The 25,697-nt window shown below is 43.3% G+C and overlaps 1 protein-coding gene across 3 annotated transcripts in view; it reads left to right on the forward strand.

Annotated features, from left to right (window-relative positions):
* pard3aa (par-3 family cell polarity regulator alpha, a) overlaps positions 1-25,697 on the forward strand; it is a 556,247-nt gene that overhangs the window by 232,691 nt on the left and 297,859 nt on the right. For 2 of the 3 annotated variants that reach the window (XM_065294770.2, XM_073813112.1), the window contains exons 4-5: positions 12,924-13,090; positions 17,620-17,736. In XM_065294770.2, coding sequence (XP_065150842.2) covers positions 12,924-13,090; positions 17,620-17,736 — 284 coding nt within the window. The remainder of the gene's footprint in view (positions 1-12,923; positions 13,091-17,619; positions 17,737-25,697) is intronic. The other variant, XM_073813113.1, reaches the window with a different exon arrangement.

Raw genomic sequence — 25,697 nt, forward strand, 5'->3', positions numbered from 1 at the left:
AAAAATGTCTGGGTTATTTTTGACCCATGTTGGGTAAATATTGGACAAAACACATGCTGGGTTAAAAATGACCCAATGTTGGGTTGTTATGCAACCATGTGTTATAATAACCCAGCAGTTTGGTTAAAACAACCCAACCTCAGGTCAATTTTAAACCCTCAGTGTGTTCTGTCCAATATTTACCCAACATGGGTCAAAAATAACCCAGACATTTTTAGTTTGCACTAGGGGTGTCACGATTCTCCAAATCCTCAATTCGATTACATTTTCGATACTAGGGTCACGATTTGATTCAATTGTAGTGTTTCCTTTTTTTTTTTTAAAGAACAGGTTGCTATGCCATTTTTAGACTAGACTTTTATGAAATATAATATCTGACCTTGAACCCGGAGTTCCCTTTCAGTCGGTCACTACGACGTCACGTCGTGACCGACGAATTGGGAACTCGCTTAGAGGACCAATCTGCTTCGAATACTACTAAAACGCCAATGAACTTGGCATTGAGATATTTGCATAATGCTGGCGCCGCCCCGCCAGGTGCGTATATAAGCAGCAGGTGCAAATAGGGAAATTAGCTTTTTATCGCTTCGAAAGCCGGCAGTATTTGCTACTGAGAAGCTACTTTACTCTGGTGGGATTCGATTGCTGAAGTTGGTTGGACTAGCAGTACCACAGCGGACGCTTCGCTTAATTCCACGACTCTACATCTTTTATTTGTTTTGAGTTTAGTGTGTGCGTTGCCTTCCTGTGCGCTCATCAACTAAGCATCTGAGTGAATTTCCCTAAAAGAGTGATACGAGAGAGCTTTGTGCCTTGTTAAAGGCAGCCACTCTCTCATATATCCGGACATCAGCGTCCTTTTCAGGATGGCTTTTCGTCCGTGCGATCTTGGGTGCGGCAAATACATGGGTCCGAAGGACGGTCACGAGCGTTGTCTTTCGTGTTTGGGCATCGAGCACGCAGAGGCAGCGTTCGCTGGGGGTAAGTGTTCTCACTGCGAGAACATGTCCCTTGTGGATTTGCGCAGACGGTTGTCTTTCCTCCGGGAAAAACGCAACCCTCGTCATGCGAGTGCTGAACGCCGCCACGGTGCGGCTGTGAAGCTCTCAAAGGATGACCTGCGCATCACTGTGCTGAGCCGAGCGGGGGATTCGTCCTCAGGCTCTCAGCCTCCTCATCCACAGCCGGTTGATGTGCCGATGGAGACTTCAGCGTCGTGTTCTACGATGTCTCTAGAATCCATCGTGCCGCCCTCCGGGTCCACCGACGCCGCAGCATCCGAGGGTGGGCCTCCTCCCCCTGACGTGGACCCCGACCCCTTCCTCCCTCTGGTCGGGTTGGGACGCCGGAGTTCGATCCAGAGATGGTGGCCGTGCTCGCTCGAGCGGCGGAGACCGTAGGGTTAGAGTGGGTTCCCCCCCCTCAGCCCGAACCGTCCCGCCTGGATGATTGGTTCTTTGGAGCTGCCCGGGTTTCACAACCCTCTCCACCGGTGCCTTTCTTCCCCGAGGTGCACGAGGAGCTGACTAGAACCTGGAAGTCGCCGTTTTCCACGAGATTACGGCCGTTTCAGCCCTCCCCCCTCACCTCCCTCACCAGCGGAGCCGCTAAGGGTTATACGGGGATCCCTCCTGTGGAGCGTGCGGTCGCGATGCAGCTGTGTCCGGCCAACGCTCCCTCTTGGAAGGACCGCCCAACCCTCCCCTCTCGTGCCTGCAGACAGTCCTCCGGTTTAACGGGCGCTGCCCACCAGGCATGTGGAGAGGCGGCTTCAGCCCTGCACGCTATGGCGTTGCTGCAGGTTCACCAGGCGAAGGCCTTGAGGGATCTGCACGAGGGAGGACACGACTCGCCTGTCCTTTCGGAGCTCCGGGCTGCCACTGATCTGGCTCTTCGCGCTACGAAGGTGACAGCGCAGGCAATTGGTCGTGCCATGTCCACGATGGTGGTCCAGGAACGCCACTTATGGCTATGTCTGGCGGACATGTCGGATGCGGAGAAGAACAAGTTCTTGGACGCTCCAGTGTCCCAGGCTGGCCTATTCGGTGAGTCGGTGGAGTCCTTCGCCCAGCAGTTCTCCGCCGCCCAGAAGCAGACAGAGGCGATCGCTCAGATCATGCCCCGGCGCAAGCGACCTGCATCTCGCCCTCCAGCGCCGGCGGGCCCGTCTGCTCCTCGCCGAGGGCGCCCTGCGGCGGCTGCCTCCGCCCCCCCCACTAGAACATCTTCCAGGCCACGGAGGGGGAACAGCCGTCGACAGCCCGCCCCGCCCGCCCCACCCGCTTCCCGTGGTAAACGGAAATCGAAGCGGCCCTGAGACGGGCGACCTGGATTTGGATGGGATCCCTCTACGGGAGACGGTGATGGCATCGCTCCCTCCACCGGTAGAGGGCCGGGTGGAGAATCTTTGGTTTCGTTTTGTTTCTGTTCCGCCGGCTTCTCAGCCGGCACCCACAAAACCACATAAAGAGTGCATTCCTATTCCTTCTCCAGGTCTCCAGAGGATCGAGAGAGATGTGAGCGGGCATTTATATGCTCTTCCTCCCTCTCCTCTATCGCCAGCGGGTGTTCTGAGGAGTTCCAGCTCTCCGCTGAGGAGACGGGACCACCAGCACCCTCCTCGGAGTCTGTGCTCTCCGCTGAGGAGACCAGACGACCGTCACCCTCAGCGGGCTCAGGTCAGTGTCACACACACACATACTGTAGATACTTATGCTGTCCCAGCAGACGTACCGGCAGTACCACCTGTCCCGCTCAGCCGCCCCACCGCGGGTACCCCGACAGTGCCGTTAATTCCCCTCGTACGGTCCCTGGGGGCGTGGCTTCAGCTTCCCAGCCCGTCTCGTTGGGTTTTACGCACTGTTTGCCTCGGTTACGAAATTCAATTCATCCGGCACACACCCAAATTCTCGGGCATTCGTTTCACCACGGTGAAAGCGTCCGATGCACACGTACTGCGTGCAGAGGTCGAAGTCCTGCTGGCGAAGGACGCGATCGAGCCGGTCCCTCCAACCGAGATGAGATCGGGCTTCTACAGCCCGTATTTTATAGTACCCAAAAAAGGCGGTGGGTTGCGACCGATTTTGGATTTGTGCGTTCTGAACAAATCTCTGCAGAAGAGGTCCTTCAGGATGATAACACCGAAGCAAATATTCAATTCAATTCGCCCCCAAGATTGGTTTGCGGCAATAGACCTGAAAGACGCGTACTTTCATGTGTCCATAATCCCTCGTCACAGACCGTTTCTCCGGTTTGCATTCGAGGGACGGGCATACCAGTACAAAGTTTTACCGTTCGGGCTATCCCTCTCTCCCCGTGTGTTCACGAAAGTAGTGGAGGCGGCGTTAAAACCCCTCAGAGAGAGCGGCGTTCGCATATTGGCTTACCTCGACGATTGGCTTATAATAGCGCATTCTCGACGGACGCTGTGCGAGCACAGAGATTTAACGCTTCGGCATCTCGCCCGTTTGGGTCTTCGGGTCAACTGGGAAAAGAGCAAACTCTGCCCCACGCAGAGGATCTCTTTTCTCGGGATGGAACTGGACTCGATCGATTTATCGGCGCGTTTGACAGAAGAGCGCGTCCAGTCAATTCTGACTTGCCTCGGTTCATTCCGAGGGAAGAATGCGGTCCCGCTGAAACAATTTCAAAAGCTCCTGGGGCATATGGCAGCAGCAGCGGCCGTGACACCGCTCGGACTGCTCCATATGAGACCGCTTCAGCGTTGGCTTCACGATCGAGTCCCGAGGAGAGCGTGGCGCGCTGGCATCCATCGTGTAGCTATTACACCTGCGTGTCGCCTAACATTCCCCCCGTGGTCGGACCCCGCGTTTCTCAGGTCCGGTGTGTCCATGAGACAGATCGCTCAGCATGCTGTTGTACACACAGATGCGTCCGACACGGGCTGGGGTGCCACGTACGACGAGCTTACAGCTTCAGGGGTGTGGACAGCACCCCAGTTGCACTGGCACATCAATTGCCGAGAGTTGTGGGCAGTATATCTGGGACTTGTACGCTTCGCTACGGAGCTGCGAGGGAAGGATGTACTAGTACGCACCTACAACACTGCGACCGTTGCGTATATCAACCGTCAAGGCGGTTTGCGCTCCCGTCACCTGTCGCATCTCGCTCGTCATCTCCTCCTTTGGAGTCAGAAGCATCTGAGGTCCCTTCGTGCCATTCACATTCCGGGCTCGCTCAATACAGCGGCGGACGCGCTTTCTCGAGCTGCGCGCCCCGGCGAATGGCGACTCCACCCCCAGACGGTCCAGCTAATTTGGAAGAAGTTCGGTCGTGCGCAGATAGACCTGTTTGCGTCGCCGGACGATACCCACTGTCGCCTGTTTTATTCACTAACCGAGGGCAGCCTCGGCGTGGACGCATTGGCACACAGCTGGCCCCGGGGGATGCGCAAATACGCATTCCCCCCAGTGAGCTTAATCGCACAGACACTGTGCAAAGTCAGGCAGGACGAGGAGAGCCTTTTACTGATCGCCCCATATTGGACGAGCAAGAATTGGTTTCCAGAGTTAATGCTCCTCGCGACAGCCCCTCCCTGGCGGATTCCCCTGAGGAAGGACCTTCTTTCTCAAGGAGGGGGCACATTATGGCACCCGCGCCCCGACCTGTGGGATCTCCATGTGTGGTCGTTGAGCGCGCGCAAGGTTTAGGTGATTTACCGCAAGCGGTATCTAACACAATCAACGCGGCACGAGCTCCGTCTACGAGACGGGCTTACGCGTTTAAATGGAACCTTTTCGTCACCTGGTGCTCTTCGCAACGCGAGGACCCCAGAGAATGCCCTATTAACATCGTGCTTTTATATCTTCAACATAGGTTAGACGGTAGGCTGTCACCCTCCACCATTAAAGTTGATATCGCTGCTATTTCTGCTCATCACTCACTTATCAACGGCAGATCAGTCGGCCAGCATGATTTAGTTATTAGATTTTTAAGAGGCGCTCGTAGGCTAAACCCCTCGCGCTCTCCTTCTATTCCTCCCTGGGACCTGTCCATGGTGCTGAAAGCCCTTCAGGCCCCCCCGTTCGAGCCTTTGCAGTCTGCGAGTCTGAAGCTTTTATCAATGAAAGCTCTGACCCTGCTAGCATTGGCTACAGTGAAGAGAGTAGGAGATTTACATGCATTCTCTGTTGACGACTCGTGCCTTCAGTTTGGTCCTGCTGCCTCAAGCGTAACGTTGAGGCCCAGACCAGGCTACGTGCCCAAAGTTCCCACGACTCCTTTCAGAGACCAAGTGGTGAGCTTGCAAGCGCTGCCTCCGGAGGACGCAGACCCAACCATGGCTTTGTTGTGCCCCGTACGCGCACTGCGACTCTACGTGGATCGCACGCAAAGCCTTAGGACCTCAGACCAGCTCTTTGTTTGTTATGGTGGCCAGCAGAAAGGGACAGCTGTCACTAAGCAGAGGATGTCTCATTGGATAGTTGATACTATCACCCTGGCTTATAATCTTCAGGGTATTCCTTGCCCCTTTAAATTGAGAGCGCACTCCACACGGAGTGTTGCCTCATCTTGGGCTTTAGCTCGTGGTTCCTCGCTAACAGACATCTGTAGAGCTGCTGGTTGGGCGACACCTAATACGTTCATTAGATTTTACAGTGTTCGTATCGAGCCTGTATCCTCTCGTGTTCTTTCCTCACCAGGGGGAGCACGGAGAGCAGGCTCGCAGGTCGGCTTGCAGCCTCCAACTGATGCTTCATAACTGTGTCAGTATGGAAGGCCTTCAGAACAAAAATGCGTAATGGTTTGAATTGTTCTTCCTCCGCTGCCCTGGCAGCCTTTGTTGCGGAGCATTGGCTGTCAGCCTTCACTAGCTGCATCCTCGCGAACCTACGTGTTGGCTCGGGCCCCACATTGTGTCCCACCGGGTTCCTTTGTGAGTATTTTTCCGTGGGGTTAATCCTACCAGCCCACGTTTCCCTTAGCAGAGCACTGCTTTGCTTACACAGCCACGGCTGTCCTTATTCTTATCGTCCACCATTAGCCCTTAAGAGGGGCGGTGGCTTCCGCAGCGTTCCTATCCCGCTCAGGTAGGGCGCTTCCCAGTCGCTGGCACTTCTGTGGGTTAAAGGAACATCTAGTGCCCGGCCTTTCTGCCCTATCTTATTTCTCCATGTCCCCGAGGGGATTTTGGAGGATTTTCTGCAGACACTGGAAGAGGTCAGCCCCTAGTGGCGTTTTGGTAGGGATTCCCAATTCGTCGGTCACGACGTGACGTCGTAGTGACCGACTGAAAGGGAACGTCTCGGTTACGGATGTAACCCTCGTTCCCTGAAGGAGGGAACAGAGACGTCACGTCCCGTTGCCACAGGTGCTGCCACCTGCTGTTACGGCCGGTCACACTTTCCGGCTTTCTCAGCGAAAAAGAAGCTAATTTCCCTATTTGCACCTGCTGCTTATATACGCACCTGGCGGGGCGGCGCCAGCATTATGCAAATATCTCAATGCCAAGTTCATTGGCGTTTTAGTAGTATTCGAAGCAGATTGGTCCTCTAAGCGAGTTCCCAATTCGTCGGTCACGACGTGACGTCTCCGTTCCCTCCTTCAGGGAACGAGGGTTACATCCGTAACCGAGACGATTCCCTGCCATGTTAGTCGTGCTGCCAGTGGAAAAATATGGTACACGCACATACCTGATAAAACGAAACTTCCTGTCAGATGAACATTCCTGTCAGTACTTTGCACCTTAAAAACCCGTTTTATTACCGTCATACGAGATTGTGAGACTATACCCCAATAAGTCATGTTTAAATGCTGTTTTCATAACTCTTAAGCAACTGAAATAAGTTGTTGTGAAACTTAAGAAGATCTCAGTTCAAAGAAACCTGCCATGCTATCTTTTAACTGTCTGTAGCTACCGAAGTTAGAGGAGGTTGACTCACAGCACTCAACACGTGTGGGTTTTTTTTCGCTTCGCAAGCAAACCGGACGTGCCATTGGGCGTGGCAGCATTGACGATTCCATTTTTTTATTTGAAGTTCGAGGTTGTGACTTAATTTCGATCGATTTCTATTTAAAATCAAAATCGTGACACCCTTAGTTTGCATGTGCCATCTTAATTTTATCTCATAGGTTTGTAAATATTGGAAAATGATTTTAATTGATCACCAACCAGTATTATTAACCATTAACTTACTAGCCTTTAACTGATATAACTGATCATTCAATTGTCTGGGAGTATTGGATTTATCTTGGTCTCTGTCCTTAAATCCCCTTATCTTCCCCCCTCACAGTCTGTTTTTTAGTTTTCATTTCTTATCACGGCTCTCACCCTTGTCTATTATCTGAAACCTTTCACCAACCATCATGTCAAACTGCATGGATGCTGTCCAGTCACAATGCTTCAGCAGTCAAGCAGGAAGCTTTTCCTCCACATATGCCTCAAAATCCCCACAGCATGTCACTGCAAACCAACTCCTTAAATCCCAAGAGGAAGAAAATCCCACAGTGTATACAAAAACTAAAACTCAGCCTAATACAAATCAGATCTAGTCAAGATTAGCCACTTCTAAATTGAGAGTTACCCTGTAAATTATCCTGCTGTTATATTGGATACTACAAATTCCAAGCTATTCTTTTTATCTGGAATCCGTTTCATCATTCCCAGAGCTCCCGTGCAACACAAAGCTTTTTTTCTAGACCTTTAAAGCTTAGCTGGCTCCTTTAAGAGGATTTTTTGTACCCTAGTGGCAAATGCAAATGTAGTTGAGAATATAGTTGAAAGAGGTTCCTGTCCAAACCTCAAGAGATATCAATATGGATGCGCTGGGCTCTTTAAAAAAAAAAATGCTCGACCAAAGACATAATTTCATATTTTATTAACTGCGTCCCTTCAGTAAGACTCTTTGGCCCTCTAAACATTCAAACGTTGGCCGTTGACCAAGGTCATCTTTTTATATCCAACGAAACCCATAAAATTATGCCTGATTTAGGAAATATGAAAAGGGCGACAAAAAAATTTGAAATGGGAATTATGATTGTGATTATGAATGGCCTCTTCCTCCATCTTATCAGTATTCCTCAGTGCTCCCTGTCCTTTCCATTACCCACTACTGGCAGCCAGTCAGAGACACTTTTCTTTGGCAGGTAAAAGGCCCGCAAGGACAAAATGGACACACGAGCAATTTAAATGATTGGAAGCAGTAAGTAATATATTAGATAGCCTTGTGTTTGAAAAGTCAGAAGTAAATTTTGTGTTATTAATGCCAACTCAGCATTATACAAAAAACAAAGTTTATAGATGAAGGAATTAAAGTTCGAGATGGTGTTTTAGGGGTCTAGCAACACGGAAATGATCAGGATAAAGGAAGCATCCAGCTTTGCTGTCTTCTCAAAGACTTGAGCTTACATTTCAAGTGGTTGGAATCGAATTCTGGGTAGATATTAAAGTAGGGGGTCATGAGGCCTTGCAATGGATCATTCAGAGATACCGGTGAAGGTGCTGCTGTAATTACAGACTAATCCACACATCTCCGCCGCACGGCACACCAAGACAGATAGTGGATTAGAGATGTAAATATGGTGTCTGAGAGGTCGTCCCTTGTGAGATTAACCCGGTCTTTGGCGCGCAGGTTGTTTGCCGGCCTATGTTTCCCACTTATGCTTCCTCACTATTCATAATCCTCCATGGAGGGATGAAATTGGTGCTTGGTCCTCATTAGAGGCTCTGCCCGTACCCCTAACACACCTGAGATCGATGGGTGCGGGCCTTTAAGTGGTCGTCTTGGTTATTAAACGCAGAAGAAGCCAATTTCTGGGTGAGGAAAGCTAATCCAATCACACATTAGAAGCCCATCTTGGCTGGAGTGGGAAAGAGGAAAAAAGGGTTTGGGGGTGGTGCGTCCAAGAACAACAAAAAGCTATAGTCAAACCAGCATCACATGCTTTCTGCAATGGATGCAGCCATTTTGCAAGAAAACGGGTCAGATTTTGGGAAATATGCAAAAATATTTAGCATACATTGCATCGGAAGACGTTATCGTGATTTTGTTATCATGATTTTGTTCTTTGTTGTTTAATTTCAAGATTTTTAATTCATGTGCAAGTTCCCTTTTATCTCACTCCTTCCAGGGATTCCCCAGGGTCTTAAAGCTCGTAGGACTGCGCACATGCGCAGTATTCAAATGCAGCACTTTATTTCTGTTTACAAACTTAAAGACATAAAATAAAATTTGTATATATTTAGAATAATGGATAGTCTACATATTATAATGCTGCGTTTACACCAACCGCGTTTCAGGCTTCAAAATTGCGTCTACCGCGCCTAGTTTGCCGCTTGAACAGTTTTAATGCTTTCGCGCGTCTAGAGCGAAGTAGACACGCGGAAAAAGCAAGCATTAGACGCGCATCAGAGGCAAAATTCGCTTCTTGTGGGAAGGGCAAGTGCTATGCGGTTGCCTGTTTGCAAGATGACTGATGTTGATTGTGCATTTATCGAGAGAGTTACCAGTTTGTATTTGGTAACCTTACTATAGGGGGAAAATAAATGGCGTGGGTCGATAAACATCACGTGACTCAAAAGTGAAGTGTGTATTACAACTTACCAGGTTGCCCAATGTCCTCACTGACACTCTTCCAAGCGAGGTCCTTTTTATTCCTGTCTCTATAGAAATAAGAACTTGTGACGTATAGCTCCGGGTGACTGCTAATGGACAATATCAAGTGTTCCTTCAGGTTGAATGAGTTACTCCAGGCGGGGCTGCCGCCACAGCAGCAAGCAGGCTTTTGATTGGTTAACGCGGCGCGAAATTCTGCCAAAGTTGAAATTTTTCAACTCGGGTGTCAGCCGCAAATTCGCTTCAAATGCAAAATGCACAAACAGCACTATTTGCGCGTACCGCGCCAGGCGCTCAATTCGCGTCATTCGCGCGAAATAGACACACAAATGAGGCGGAATCGCGTCTTCCGAGCCGCGCCAAACGCCGCATTCGCTCCACGAGATCTCCAGAAGCACGTCAACGCGTCATCACGTTGACTTAACATTGAAATCACTCGCGCTTCACGCCTCTACCGCGGCTTGTGTAAACGCAGCATAATAACAAGGAACTATGCTTCTAACCACGTTCAAACCACTGCAGATTGCGAATGTTCGTTTGAACTATGGTTACGGGAAACACCAAATCGTTGAACTTTGTCAGTAACGACAAAACTTACGACAGTTGTTGGATAACGATACTTTTGGGAAATGCACCCCCGAGTAGTCGGAAATCATGACTTGTCTAGTTTTCCACAAATATGACAATTCTAACATATTTTACTCGCCCTCATGCTATCCAAGATGTATATGACCTTTCTTCAGTTGAACATAATTTAATAGTTTTCTCTCACAAATGTATCCTTGCACAATTATGATCCCACTGGAGTCATTTGGATTACTTTAATGGACGTATTTGCTTTTTGGAGCTTTGCCATTTTGAGCCCCATAGGAACATAACATGACATCTGATCTATGTTTATAGTAAAATAACATTTTGATATAAAATTATTGTTTGTGTTTAACCGAAGAAATGATGGTATAGCAGGAGTGTGATTAAATTATGAGAGAATATTCACATCTGGGTAAAAATTCGTTTTTTGCACACATTGTGTTAATAAGTATGACTACGGTAATGCCACATGTTGGAGATGAACATATGGGTTTATCCACTTCAACAAATGTGATTACATTGTTAACTAAATAAAACAAGGGAATTTACATAACCATCAGATGAACAGCCACCTGTTTTCATAATACATTCAAAGAAACCTGATTTCTGAATTCCATATTTGGTCAAATCAAGCGTTATGAACTGAAAACATATGCAAAGATACACTACAGAAAATTATTTATGAGGTTTGTTGGAAAGTTCCCGAACACGATTTGAAATTTCTGTCCATGATTGGAGTGTTTCCCAGTGTCTCTTGACCCAGTCTGTAATGGATTCCAGAAACACCTTTTGGCTTTCCCATCTTCTGATGCAAACTACCCAAAATTCAGTTCAAATCAGTTGCATCAACTGCAAAAAAAGAATTTTCTTCTAAACAAAATAGTCCCTGGACCTATTATCTGCAATCTGCCTGTCAGTTCTTGTTATTGCACATTTGACGGTAGTAATGTGAAATCTAATCTAATTTCATTTATATTACAAGTCAAAGCAATGCATGCATGTCATTTCCTATTTTCAGGACCATGTCTTTGTGTTTTAGCTGAGCTGCATTGGTCTCACTAGCAAATTACTGAATGTAATCTGTGACATGGGTTCGCATTATAAAGTTACGGTCACATCGAGGGGCCCAGTCATTGGAGACCTGAACCAAATATGAACTGACCATGAACAAGAGGAGGTGTATTAAAATCATTATTGAATTCTGGTCATAATTAAAGAATAACATTACTAAGGCCCTGTGACCTCCCGTGGAGCCTTTTGGGGAGGGTTTTGGAATGTGCCTGACTTGAACATTCTGGTATTTCTGTGCAGGAGGGACTTCATGTGAGTTGCATATGCATGCACATAGTATCAGATGGTAGCTGCAGTATGGGCATATGCTGTGCAAAGACGTTGTTGAAGGATGGCAGGTGGCTGCCGGGACATTTGCATAATTACGAATGTACCGTGTACACTCATAACAAGTCATAAATCCAGTGATCAAATAGCTGAGAACTTTAAACTAATCAGAGTTTTTGCAGGTGTTAAGCATTAAATAGTCAGTGAACCAGTGGGCCATCACAAAGGTTGTGGGTTTCAAATCCCAGAGAACACACATACTGTAAAAATGTATACTCTGGAATGCACTGTACAGTAAGTTACTTTGTGTAAAAGCATCTGCTTGCATACATTTAAAATGTAAGTGAATGTTAGTTTATGTATATAGGAAGTGTTTCAAAACAAAATAAAAGCTAAAGAAAGTAGTACAGTTGCAGTATATCAGTGCATGGAGACTTGAGATGCCAGTCCAGTCCACCGATCTGATCTGTCTCAGACTGGAAGTGTGAACCGGTATCTGACTAATCCCCCCTCCTGCCCTACAGTTCAAACCTATTACAGCTCAGCAGCACATGGAGACCTGTGTCTCGTCCCAGTTGTTTCAAAAGTGTGTGTGGTGTGTGCGTGTCACAGAACAGGCCCACCACCTTTATTTGCAATGCTCAGAGGAACTGGCTTTGTGTCAGTCAGAAATGTACTTTGGTGTCCCTCTTACACTTGATCGGGCCATTTTGTTTGAATGGAAGCTAAGGGCGCACTCACATTATCCAAACCAAACCAAACCATGCCCCAGCGCGATTGTCACCCCTCCCTACTCCCCCAGGTGCACACACTCACACTGTACTTCTTATCGATCCGAGTCCGGCCGCGCTTTCGTCATTAAGATGCGATTGTTTTGAAAAAAGCAGGAAGCAAAACGCTCTCTTAACACTGGAACCCACCGTAATGATAAGTCTGTGTTTTTTATTCGGAGTCGTTTGGAGATTACACACAGCCCTCTCACATGTTATCATATTGCTTAGTTGATCTGTCACGTGGCCAGCTCAGACATTCATGTAACCCCGCTGCTCACATTAAAAGGTTTTTACGGAGGCAGATGATGGTGAGTGGTCGGTCAACTGACGTCTTCACCTTTTGAATCGCGATCAGGCGCGATTGCGCTCACACCACAGCCTTCCGCGCCTGAGCCCAAGTGAACTGCACTCCGGCCCACCTCTGCAACCCGGCCGTGGCGCAATTAACCAATCCGGGCGCGGAACAGAACGATCACACTAGTCAAACAAACCAGGCTTTGGGGGTCAAACGCGCCCGAGCGCGGTTTGGTTTGGATTGTGTGAGTGCGCCCTAATGCAATATGATGGGTGTGCTATCTGTGAGCATGTAGTGTGATTGAAGACTTGAGATAAATAGTGAAGATATATTTATGTCTTTCTGTTTCAGATATGCCCTTGCGTGTACGACGCAGCAGTGATCCGTCCATGCCCGGCCTGCCTGAAGTCCAGTTACAGCCCGAAGAACCTTCTCGCAAGAACCCTTCACGATGGTCCACCACTGCAGGGTTTATGAAAGGCAATGCTTCGAGTGGAACCAATAGCTTAGAACGAAAGGTGAGCTTAATTTACTTAACCAACTTTTCAATTGCTGAAAAAAAGAACTGGTTAGACCATTTTGACTTGAAACCTAAGCTCGGCAAGACCATTTGACCTGACATGACCGGTATTGTCAAATTTGAAGACTGGCCCCAAAATCAGCCATCTAGATGATGGATGAGGATGAAGTGTGTGTGCTTACAAAGTATAATGACCTGATAGTTTGTAGGGTTCTTTTCTCAAGAGGTCTGGTAGTGGACCTCTGGTTTAGTTGAAAAAAATACTTCTGGTTGAGCAAGTTAGTTTGATAGTACTGTAATATCAACAAACCAGGATCCAAACTTGTGCTGACTGCTTGTCTGGAGTAACCCACATCAACAGGCTTTCAACAAGCCCAATTATTATTCTGTTTCAGTTGTTTTAACCTAAGGGCCAAATTTCACTAGAAGTATCGAAATTGGGCAATTTTAGGTCATGCAATTTTAGGTGTATCAAGCACAAAAAAGACCATCTTCCTCCATTGGGATAGTTTTAGTGCAATTTGTAAGAAATGTCTTGCCCTGCTCCCTTTCACCCAAATCATTCTTCAGATGCACTTGACGGCTCTCACCACCATCTGTCGTCGACCTGGAACTTCTTGGTTATGGACTCAGTAAGAGGAATGGGGTCTGCCTCTTTGTTTGTACCATTCCCATGTTTTGGGCCTCATTTTGATGGTCAGTGCCTTTGGCTTTAAATGAATCAAAGTGAGGCACAGTCTCTGTTTTCCTCCCTTGCCTCCCTTGGGCAGCCAATGAAAAAGAGGCCAATTATCTTCACAAAATGGATGCTCTTTTCCAGTGATGACAAGTCTTCAGTGCTTTGGAAACAGCAATATTCCAAATTAAAACAGAGGAGAAAGGGATGGGCGAAGGAAGATGGAGTGTTTAGAATGTGACACTGCAACCCGCGATGAGATTAGTGCGTCTCAAAGCGTTCACTGGTAATCCTGTTTAAAAGCACTTGGCTTGTCGGTTCCTCTATAATCCAGACACCGCACTCTCATTTTGGTGGAATTAAGCTGTTATTTTACCTTTCGTTCTGCTCCAGATCAGTTCATTCTTTATTGTTGGTGTCGGGGTGAAGTGACAAAAGCTTGAGGTGTCGAATGTGTGTTTTTGGTTGATACTGTCAGGTGACTTAAAAAATGCAATGAATATAAATGCGCTTATTAACAATACAAACATGAAGATGTTTGTTTATTATTAAGTGTAAATATATAGAACTGTGGGTAAATTTAATTTACACTAGTTCATTTTGATACACATTTGATGCAAACCTGGGTTTTTGGGGGGTGGGGGGAGACCAGTGTTGAGGGATATTGGGCTCTATCTTACACCCGGCGCAATGCAGCGCAATGCAAGTGTCTTTTGCTAGTTTCACCCTGCGCAATTATCATTTTTACGTTTAGCGCCACGTTGTTTAAATAGCAAATTCATTTGCGCCCCCTTTTGCGCCTATGGGTGTCTGGTCTGAAAACGAAGTGTGTTCAGGCGCATTGTTGGCGCGTTGCTATTTTGAGGCAACTAAAAAAGACTACGCCATTACCAACAAAAACCTGCTCTAAAGTCTAAAGTCAATGGCGCAATATGTTTTGTTATTAGTAGTATGCGCCTATAAACGGGACGACAACGCAGGTTTGCTTATCACATACATGAATGCGCAGCAGCACAAAAACACTTTTAAATATGAAAGATTAAAGGATTGAATGTAAAAGATTATTATTGAGTCTCTTGGACATAAATGAGGATCGATTATGAGAAGTCAAGGCGCAAAGAGCTGCTTAACCTGTAGCCTGAAAAATAAATAAATGCTTTGCTTTAAACAAATGCATCTGTTTTTAAATGTTTTTTTAAATGCTACCTCACGGATTTATTGTATATGATGACTCTGTACCTGCGGATATGGTGAGATGAGAAACATTTTTAAGTAATGCTTAAAAAAAACTGACGCTGTCCAAGTGCTGAAAAGCCGTTTGCAAATTCTTTATCTCCCGTTTGTTACAAATAAAGTATTTTTAGAGTACAAACCTTTTCTTACATACTTGTAAATTATTTTTAGATGATATTGGATAGCCATTTAAAGCAACTAAAAGCCTGCTTTTTTACTGCCATGACTAAAAGAAAACGGGTTTTAAAGGTTTTAATAAAAAATAAAAATTTCTATACAAGTGAAAAACAACACAATTATTTAACATTAATCTTAAACTGGGGATCTTCTTCCTCCGCTTAGTTTTTCAATTTACAAAGTCCGTCATCTAAATAGGGATTAGACATAGCGCCAGCGCAACTAGCTTTTAAAGGGGATGAGAGCTGAGATTCTCATTGGTTTATCGCACGTTACGCCCAAAATACTCCCATTACTCATTAAAAAATAGGACCAACCCTTTTCGACCATGCGCTCGGCGCACAAACCATTTTTCCCGTCGTTAAATTAGCAAAAGTGGATTTGGACACGCCCATTTAGACGTTGCGCAGTGCGCTTTAGACAATGCTCTTAGATTGTAAAAATAGGGCCCAATGTATTAAGCAGACAGTGTTCTACTACTTTAATGACTGGTAGCTGGTTAAGAAAATTAGCTATGGTTTTTCGTGTATTGATTACTATAAGAAAAACTATGATTTTACTATGGTATCCATGGTTTAAAGGGACACTCCACTTTTTTTGAAAATGTGCTCATTTTCCAGCTCCCCTAGAGTTATACATTTAATTTTAACTGTTTTAGAATTCATTCAGCTGATCTCTGGGTCTGGCGCTAGCACTTTTAGCATAGCTTAGCATAATTCATTGAATCTGATTAGACCATTAGCATCATGTAAAAAATAACCAAAGAGTTTTGATATTTTTCCTATTTAAAACTTGACTCTTCTGTAGTTACATCGTGTACTAAGACAGACAGAAAATTGAAAGCTGGGATTTTCTAGGCAGATATGGCTAGGAACTATACTCTCATTCTGGCGTAATAATCAAGGACTTTGCTGCCATACCATGGGTGCAGCAGGGGCAATGATATTACGCAGTGCTCGAAAATAGTCCTCTGCTATTGAAAGTTATGAATGAACTCTTTGGTTATTTTTGAGCGGATGCTAATGGTCTTATCAGATTCAATGGATTATGCTAAGCTATGCTAAAAGTGGTATAATTTCAAAAAAGTGGAGTGTCCCTTTGACTATAGCTTTTGAAAACATGGTTATTATTATTTTGTGATAACCATGGTTTTACTACAGTAATCATGTTTTTTTGTTTTAACTGCAGTAAAACAATGGTTTTCATAGGGGGACTCTTCAGAGTTGGGAAACACTGGACTATGGGCATAAAGTGTTACCTAAATTTCACTTTTCATCTTAAACTTATTTTTGAGAGTTGTGAACCATCATTCTCCAAAACCCTGTCACATTACTGAACTGAAAGCAAAGCATAGCTTTCAAAGTTGGTTCCCCTATATTGGCCAGCACATTATCAAACCTGTTTCACATTTCTCCAAAACATTGTTTGTGCTTCATGGATATTTCCTCATATGGAGTGCATCATCCATCTTAGTATCTCACTTTGAACTTTAAGAAACACATAAACCTCCTGTTGGACTTGGAGGGTTTGGTGAGGTAGGCCAATGCAACCATTACGACATTCACCACATAAATTCCTAATTTATAAAACCAAGCATACAGTTCTTTTTTCCAGCTCATAGGCATTTGACTACTTCTGCCTCCTTTTCATGCTCCTTCTTGATGCTGGAATTATTTTACCATACTACAGAGACATTAAAATGACGTTGTCTTCTAATGCTGTATGAGATCACTTTTATGTCTGTTGTCATACTTTTGCGATAAACAGAAACTTTATCCCTCATTCCTTGGACGAGGTCTGTAGCCAGGAGCAACATTGCTCTGTGGGCTATCTAGGCTACGACCCCCTGTGTGACAGGAGAACCTGTTTTAGGTTTGCTCTAAAAACTCCTCAAATTGAGATTTGATTTGGGCTCCGTAGCTTAAGGGCATTTTAGTTCACTTTTGTGAAAACATACGGTGTAACTTTAGAAACATTGCAAATTAGAAGCTTGTAATGGAGCTTTTCATAAGTAAGAAATTAGTCTGTCCACTAAATTAAGGTGGCCTGGATGACATCATTGTGAGGCTTAGATCCAAGATAAGCCTTGCTTGTATGCCAATCGTAATATTTTTTTGTAAAAGCACATTGAGTCTGGGCTTTCTTTCATGGAAATTTTAGAGATAAAAAAGATCTATAAAATCTTTAAAGATCTTTCAGTTATAATTGTGTTGGGTTAATGGAAAAGTACTTTTGGCCGAGCATAAGAAAAAGAGAAAAAAAAATGACTCAAAATGCAATCATGGATTAACTCACCATATTGGGGGAAATCAAATCCAAATAATAGCTAGGTGTACATTTGCCCACCCCTTGTGAGTGAGACATGCTGTATCTATCTCTGAGACAGATGGTGATAGCAGGTGTAAACTGTTCTCTTTCATTGTTTGCATTTTGTTTCTCAGGGCAAGGGTCTTGATGGTTACCGCAGCCTTCCTTCCCAATTTCAGAGGGATAATGCCCGCTCCTCTCTCAGTGCTAACCATCCTATGGTGGACCAATGGCTTGAGCGACAAGAACAGGTACTGTACTGTGACAGATAGACTGTCAGGTAATAGTCTGCATCTGTATGGCCTCCTCAAAACGGTGCATAAGATCCCCAAAGGGGTCACTCATGGGCACCCGTCTGTATTTTAAAATGACAAATGGGAGCCAGTAAGGTCTCACTGACACTTGTTCTGCGCATTGCGTTGGCATTGCAAAAGGTTGTGGGTACGTCTAGTGCACCACTGCCTCTGGGGCCTATGGATTTGTTTATTAAGCTAACTTTAGTCTTTGAAAACTTGAAAGAAGACTTTTGCTGTTATTTTTTGTATTAAAGTTGAGAGTAGTTAGCAAAAATGTGGGTAAGGGGGGTCAAGTAAAAAACCATCATCTAATCCAGGGGTGGGCATTCCTGGTCCTGGAGGGCCTTAGCCCTGCAGAGTTTAGCTTCAACCCTAATCAAACACCTGAAAAATCTAATTGAAGTCTTTAGGATTGCTTGGAAATGACATGAAGGTGTGTTTGATAAACTCTGCAGGACAGTGGCCCTCCAGGACCAGGAATGCCCACCCCTGATCTAAACCTAAAAAAACAATGGCCATAGTCTCCATAGTTGTGGTTGTTAAACTTTGTTTGAAAATTGTTTTATCAATGCATCTGATAAAGTGTTTGAAGGTGTGTGTGAGGTGCGAGGGTAAAAACTAAAAGCGATAAGCAAGAAGAGGATTGAGATGTTTGAGGTGCCCACCGTGCTGTGGGGAATTCACTTATTAATTTTCACAATCGATTTTCGTCAACCACCAGTACCCTTTTACTCTTTACACCTTTGCTCCACTGAAATGAGTTTGACAAAGGTTTGGCTGGTCGTTTGCTATTCAGGTGCTGGTGGTTTCTCATTCCCCAGTAGCTTCACTTCGCTTGAAGAGAATCCCATCCCCCTTACCCCAAGGGCCCATGGCACCAGGAGTCGTGCATCATCATTAGGGAGGTCGTCTTGCATGGAAGGGCCTATGGGTTGGATATTGGGCTGGTGGCGGGTTGAAAGAATCAGTCAGTCAAGGCTTGGGCTCGACTTGACAGACTCATTCATTTGAGCTTCACTCTTTTACAGCTTAGCCTGAGCCCTGAAGTCTGCTGCCCACCCCGTATGCTCGCTTTCTCTTTCACTTAAGCTGGGTGTTCCTGTAGAGCTTTATGTTGAACTTGACAGTGCTTAAAGGTCATGGGTTCAATTCCAAGGTATACACATATTGAAAATAAGTATCATCAATGGAAGTCACTTTGGATAAAAGCGTAAATGTAAATGTACATTCATAGCACCTTTGTCCTCTTGTTTTGTCCATTTGCCCACTTTCATGAGTTTTGTGTCTGATGTATTCTTCAGGCTTTTTAAAATCTGAACTAATGATTCATTCATTCACAAATGAATCACTTTTCCAGTCCTTAAAGTGAATGTAGGAAATCAGTTTGATTCAGGGCCTTTAAATTTAGCTTGTGAATAACTAGACATTTTCCTACTAAACATTTTCGAACCATATTGTGTGTTGCCTACTAGATACACAGAAGTATGTCCAAGTTACATACTTCACAGTTAGACTTTCTCATTTTGTTATAGTTGTTCCCACAGGCTTATCCCAAAGTTCTAAGCAATTAAGTCTTTATTGCCGTCTTAAATATCCATTTAATCTTCCATTTCCCCTTCACTTGGATTGGCTCTAATTGTTTACTCGCCTTTCTTCTTCACAACAACTCTCTGTTCGATAGAGTTTCCATTCAATTTGCATAATGTTGTGGCTTTTTTATAGACCTTGAGCAAGTTACTTAATTAAACTTGGCTATTTTCTCTTTATTAACCATATCAGCCATCCAAAGTGTGCATTTTAAACAACTTGGCTTGGTTTGACTTTTCAGTGGTCGCCCGCTTTCTTTCTTTCTTTTCTTTCTTTCTTTCTTTCTTTCTGTCTTTCTTTCTTTCTTTCTTTCTTTCTTCCTTGCTTCATTTCTTTCTTTCTTTCTTTCTTTCTTTCTTTCTTTCTTTCTTTCTTTCTTTCTTTCTTTCTTTCTTTCTTTCTTCCTTTCTCTCTTCATTTCTTTCTTTCTTTCTTTTATTCTTTCTTTCTTTTCAGTTGTCACCTTTCTTTCTTTCTTCCTTTCTTTCTTCCTTTCTTTCTTCCTTTCTTTCTTTTCTTCTTTCTTTCTTTTAAGTTGTCACCTTTCTTTTTTTATTTTCTTCTTTCTTTCTTTTCAGTGGTCACCTTTCTTTCTTTCTTTCTTTCTTTCTTTCTTTCTTTCTTTCTTTCTTTCTTTCTTTCTTTCTTTCTTCCTTTCTCTCTTCATTTCTTTCTTTCTTTCTTTCTTTTCTTCTTTCTTTCTTTTAAGTTGTCACCTTTCTTTCTTTCTTTCTTTCTTTCTTTATTTTATTCTTTCTTTCTTTTCAGTTGTCACCTTTCTTTCTTTCTTTCTTCCTTTCTTTCTTCCTTTCTTTCTTTTCTTCTTTCTTTCTTTTAAGTTGTCACCTTTCTTTCTTTCTTTCTTGCTTTCTTCCTTTCTTTCTTTCTTTCTTCCTTTCTTTTTTCAGTGGTCACCTTTCTTTCTTTTTCTTTTCTTCTTTCTTTCTTTTCAGTTGTCACCTTTCTTTCTTTTTTTCTTTTCTTCTTTCTTTTTTCAGTGGTCACCTTTCTTTTTTTATTTTCTTCTTTCTTTTTTCTGTCCTTCTTCATGTCCTTCTGTCCTCATTTTTTTCTTTCTTGTCATTATTTCTGTCCTTCTGTCCGACTTTCTTTTTCTTTCTTTCGGTCCTTCTTCATGTCATTCTTTCTTTCAGTCTTTCTTTCTCTTTGTCTTTCTTCATGTCTTTCTTCATGTCTTTCTGTCTTTCTTCGTCCTTCTATCTTTATGTTCTTCTTCCTTTTTTCATTCATCCTCTCTTTCATTCCTTCTTTCTGTCCGACTTTCTTTTCTTTTCTTTGTCCTTCTATCTTTATGTTTTTCTTTTTTTCTTTTTGTCATTCTTCCTCTTTTTCTGTCCTTCTTTCTGTCCTTCTATCTTTATGTTCTTCATCCTTTTTTTCTTTTTGTCATTCTTCCTCTCTTTCTGTCTTTCTTTCTGTCTCCTTTTCTTTCTTTTCTTCTTTCTTTTTTCATTCTTCCTCTCTTTCATTCCTTCTTTCTGTCCGACTTTCTTTTCTTTTCTTTGTCCTTCTATCTTTATGTTCTTCTTTTTTCTTTTTGTCATTCTTCCTCTCTTTCTGTCCTTCTTTCTGTCTCCTTTTCTTTCTTTTCTTTGTCCTTCTTTATTTATGTTCTTATTCCTGTCTTTCATCCGGTCCTTTCTTTTTTTGTCATTCTTTCTATCCTTCTGTCCTTCTTTCTGCCTTTCTTTCTTTTTTGTTTTTGTTAACATACATACAGGTATAGGCTCACGTATCCAGACTGTTGACTTGCAGCAAAAAGTCCCCTGTGTATGTTTATCTGGATTTCCCACTTTAGCAGGAGGCAACAATTTGACTGGCATGTGAAGCAACCAACATTTTTGTTTTGCTTCGTATCACGTGTAGGTATTATATGATCTGTGTGACAATAGATGTGAAATGGATCTATGTGAAATAGATTATAGCTCTGTAGTAGACTAGAACATAGAAATGTGCATTATTTGTATTTCAAGAGTTTCATCATCCCATTGAGTTTCCTCCAATAAGACTCATTGGACTAACAAAAAAGCACAATGTGCCGCCATATTCAACTTACATAAAAATTTGGGGACATCCTCTACAAACACACAAAATACCTTGCTGCCTTCCTGTTTCACAGTGCATCACAAATCAGTGCTTGGTTTGCTCTGCCCTGTATGTAAAGATGCAATTGTGTCCCTGGTTAGTTGTGTTTTAATTGTAACTCTCACCCTTTATCCCAGCTGACTGATGAGCGCCCTAACAGTAAGGAGCTCATGTCTCTTTTCATTGGGGATTGTTAGTGTGGCATTTCCTTTTCCATTTTTTAAAAGTTCCTCTCCCCAGTGATGAATTAGAGATGATCCATCTGGGCACAATGCAAGCAGGTGGGCTTGCAGGTAATGCAGAATGAAGCAGGTTCATGAGTCACCTTCTTGCTGAGTTTAAGTATTTATGCTTTGTATGATTTACGACATGCATTCAAATATTCATAGTATACTTGTTACATACTTAATACTTTAGTGGCCTCAGCCAGAGCTCTTATAAATGAAATTATAGTTAAAAACGCACTTTGTATTCCTGCTGTTCATTGTTTTTTAGACTAATTCATATTTAAGATGTACAATTTTAAATTTACAAAACTTGATGAAGTCATAGTTTATTTTTGAAAACCTTCTCCATGAACTTCCAATTTCTCATCGTCTTATATGATAGGAACCAGCAGAGCTAGTGAAATTTCAGCAATTTTCACTGTTTTCTCCAAAACCCAGAAGACAAAACTCACCAAAAACTGTTTAGAAAAGTTATTGCATTGGTTTTGACAAACTGCATGGTTCGAGGTACCAAAAAGGCCTATAGTACAAATGGTTGCATGCCTTTAATACTCCGGCTTTGGGGTTTGTTCAAATTGAGAGAGACATTGTTCATTCCACGTCTACGGAAACCAATTAATTCCTGTATCTGATGTCCACACAACAAACCACCTTTTCCTCAATGCAGGGTATACCAGAGAGAGTCTGAGGTATAGATTTACCTCGCATCCCGGTGAAAGAGTACAGAGGGCTCCGTGTTTCATCTTCCTGACAGAGCAACCGTGAATCGGTTTTGTAGCTGGAAGATTCTAGTTTCTCACACTCTGTCTTGCTTTTGTTCCTCTTTTTTGGAGAAATGAATCCCCTTTTCCCCTCATTTATTTCTTTTTCTCTCCAAATTCTGTAGACAAGAGCGACTCTTGATACTTTTAGTTTCGTTCTTTCAACATTCTTATCACACTGAAGCGACCAACAGACCTGGCCTGTAGGTGATGCTCTGGTCTCATTGTTTGAACCCTCATCCAAGAAATGCAAAAAAAAAGGAACGGAAAGAAAAACGATGAAAAGGACAGGTTGGAGTCTTCTTTCCCTTGGCTCCTTTGAAAGACCTCTCCCATCATACAACACACACGCGTGCACACACACCCGCCGTGATTATTCACAGTGCAAATGGCAGCTCACCAGAGAGCAGCTTCCACAAAGAAACCCAGACAATGCAACCTGAGATGCTGCTAAGCTCAGTCTACCATAATGAACTATCTGCATCGCTCCTGCCCACTGGCTTCTTCCCTCATTTCACACGCTCATTTGACCTCCATTTATCCATGTAAACAAATAAAATACATTTCTTGTGCACCTTTCATGGAGCTACATTACATAGCGCTTCGGTGATTCACAAAACAAGGCTCGCCGCTAACAAATTAGCCTGTGCTTCATTCAGCAGTTCTGAGAGCGGAGCGCCTGTTGATCTACATTTAATTTCTTTTCTGGCTCACTCTCTCTCTCTTTCACAAACATTTAGATGACACCTCATCACCTTCATCTTTGTTCACTCTTGAGCATAAGAACCACCGTACGTGTCGATCTTAAAGTTGAACATCTCTGAGTGAACTATTTAGCATCCACGCAGTGCCGTGTTTAGGGAGATGAGGTAAACATATATAGTTTGACATTTAACCCTTTAATTCAGTGTCTCAGACCTACAGCTACACCATTTAAAAGCTGTCTGAAAGGCTTTGCTTACAGGGCATCCAGGCTTTACCCAAAAGATCACTTAGCAGCCTGAAACCGTTCTTTTCCATTAACCTGCCACCACTGGTGACTTACAGCTTGACCTTTTCTCTGCTTTGCCAACTGTGAAAAGTGACAGCTGTGCTAGAATATCCAGCTAAAAAAAAAAGTTTATGGTTGTAGCTATTTTTTATTTTCAATATGACAGGCGTCTCCCAATTCTTCATTGGATCATCTATAGATGATGACCAAGACAATGGCAAATCATCACTTATTTCACAAGGTGGCTAATTCGAATGAATTTCTACAATCTGTTTTTGTACAATCTGCTTTCTCACCAGTAATGTTGGGTTTAGGGGTGAGGCTTCATTATTGCTTGTTTAAATACACTCACCTAAAGGATTATTAGAAACACCTGTTCAATTTCTCATTAATGCAATGGTGTAGGGGATGTTTTCTTGACACACTGTAGGCCACTTAGTGCCATTTGGGCATCATTTAAATGCCACAGCCTACTTGAGCATTGTTTCTGACCATGTCCATTCCTTTATGATGGCTACTTCCAGCAGGATAATGCACCATGTCACAAAGCTTGAATTATTTCAAATTGGTTTCTTGAACATGATAATGAGTTCACTGTACTAAAATGGCCCCCACAGTCACCAAATCTCAACCCAACAGAGCATCTTTGGGATGTGGTGGAACGGAAGCTTCGTGCCCTGGATGTGCATCTCACAAATCCCCATCAACTGCAAGATGCTATCCTATCAATATGAACCAACATTTCTAAAGAATGCTTTCAGTACCTTGTTGAACCAATGCCATTTAGAATTAAGGCAGTTCTGAAGGGGAAAGGGGGTCAAATACAGTATTAGTATGGTGTTCCTAATAATCCTTTAGGTGAGTGTATAATACATTTTTGTTTATTCGTAAGAACTATCGACTTAGTTTTCAAACTCCTGAAAGATCCTGAAAGACACACCAAATGTGTCTTCTCATCTTTACTTTAAGGTGCACTATACTTATGTGCCATGTAAATTTAAAAAAAAATTAAATTACCTTTGAGGTGGTTTAAATACTCTTTTGTGTCCTAATTCTGACTCCTTCCTTAAATTAATTTCTTCCATCATAACAGACCAGCAGACAAAACCATGTGGGAACTTTCCCTCAGACATCACATTTCTAATAGATCAAAACAGCCTGGAAAGGTCTTTGGTCCGTCTGAACTCCCAGAACAATTGTTTGGCTCTGAATAGGCAGCCAAAAAAAAACCTATATAGAGACGTGAGCTTTTACAGATATCTGTTTCGCATTGTGTATGTTTTCTGTTGCTGCAATACAGCAAAGCATTATTTATTTTCTTTTTGCTCAGTCCAGACGCATTCAGTCAACTTTTCCTTCCTTTGAAGTGGACTGAGCTCTGTTGTGAATCCACACACACACCTCTCTTATCACATTGGCACATGAGAAGGAACCATTTTGAGGTTTCTTACAAGTCATTACTTCACTGCAAAGCAAGCCAACATAGAGGAAAACAGAGAGAGGGAAAGCGAGAGTGTAAAGATATAGCTTCACTTTTGTTTTTTGTTTTTTTAAAAACGTGTGTGTCCATCCTTGTGTGTCGTCTATTCTCACAATCTCTCTCCCTCTCTGTCTCTCGCCCACACTCATCTCCTCTATCATTTTCAAGACAAACACTTTTCAAATTTCACACTTTTTGGCAAAGGAGCTTTCACTGTACAGTTAGAGCAATTTTAACAACAAAAGACCAGAATGCATTCATTTTTAATATGAATTGGCAATGCGACAAAGTTGAGGAGAGATGAGCATTAACACAATTTTTAACCTCTTTAACCTGTGTCTATTCTGGTATGTACTGTACGCCCATCCAATCAATTTCTAATGGATAAAATCAAGTCCTCTCCTTGAGTTTCTTGTTGAAATGCTTTTTTTATAATGAGAAATGCTTTGCAATGCCAATTATGTCAAACACTAAAGTTTTAAAAGTTCTTGCATGTTTTACTTTTCTTATGATCTGAATCCTGTTGTTTTGATTTCTCCTTGTTAGATTTTTCACACTTCTGTATCTATACACAAGTTAACTTAATCAGTTTATGTCTTAACAATGATTAACTCTTATTAATTTGCAACTATATGTCAACTTACTTTTATTAAAGTATAAGTAAACTGTAAGAGGTAGGGTAAGTGAAGAGATTAGGGTTAGTGGAATAAGTTGACATGTACCCGCAAAGATACTGTAGTCAGTACAAAGTCTGTTGAGGGACA

This window comes from Paramisgurnus dabryanus, chromosome 22, assembly GCF_030506205.2.
Source record: "Paramisgurnus dabryanus chromosome 22, PD_genome_1.1, whole genome shotgun sequence".
Taxonomy (NCBI): Eukaryota; Metazoa; Chordata; class Actinopteri; order Cypriniformes; family Cobitidae; genus Paramisgurnus; species Paramisgurnus dabryanus.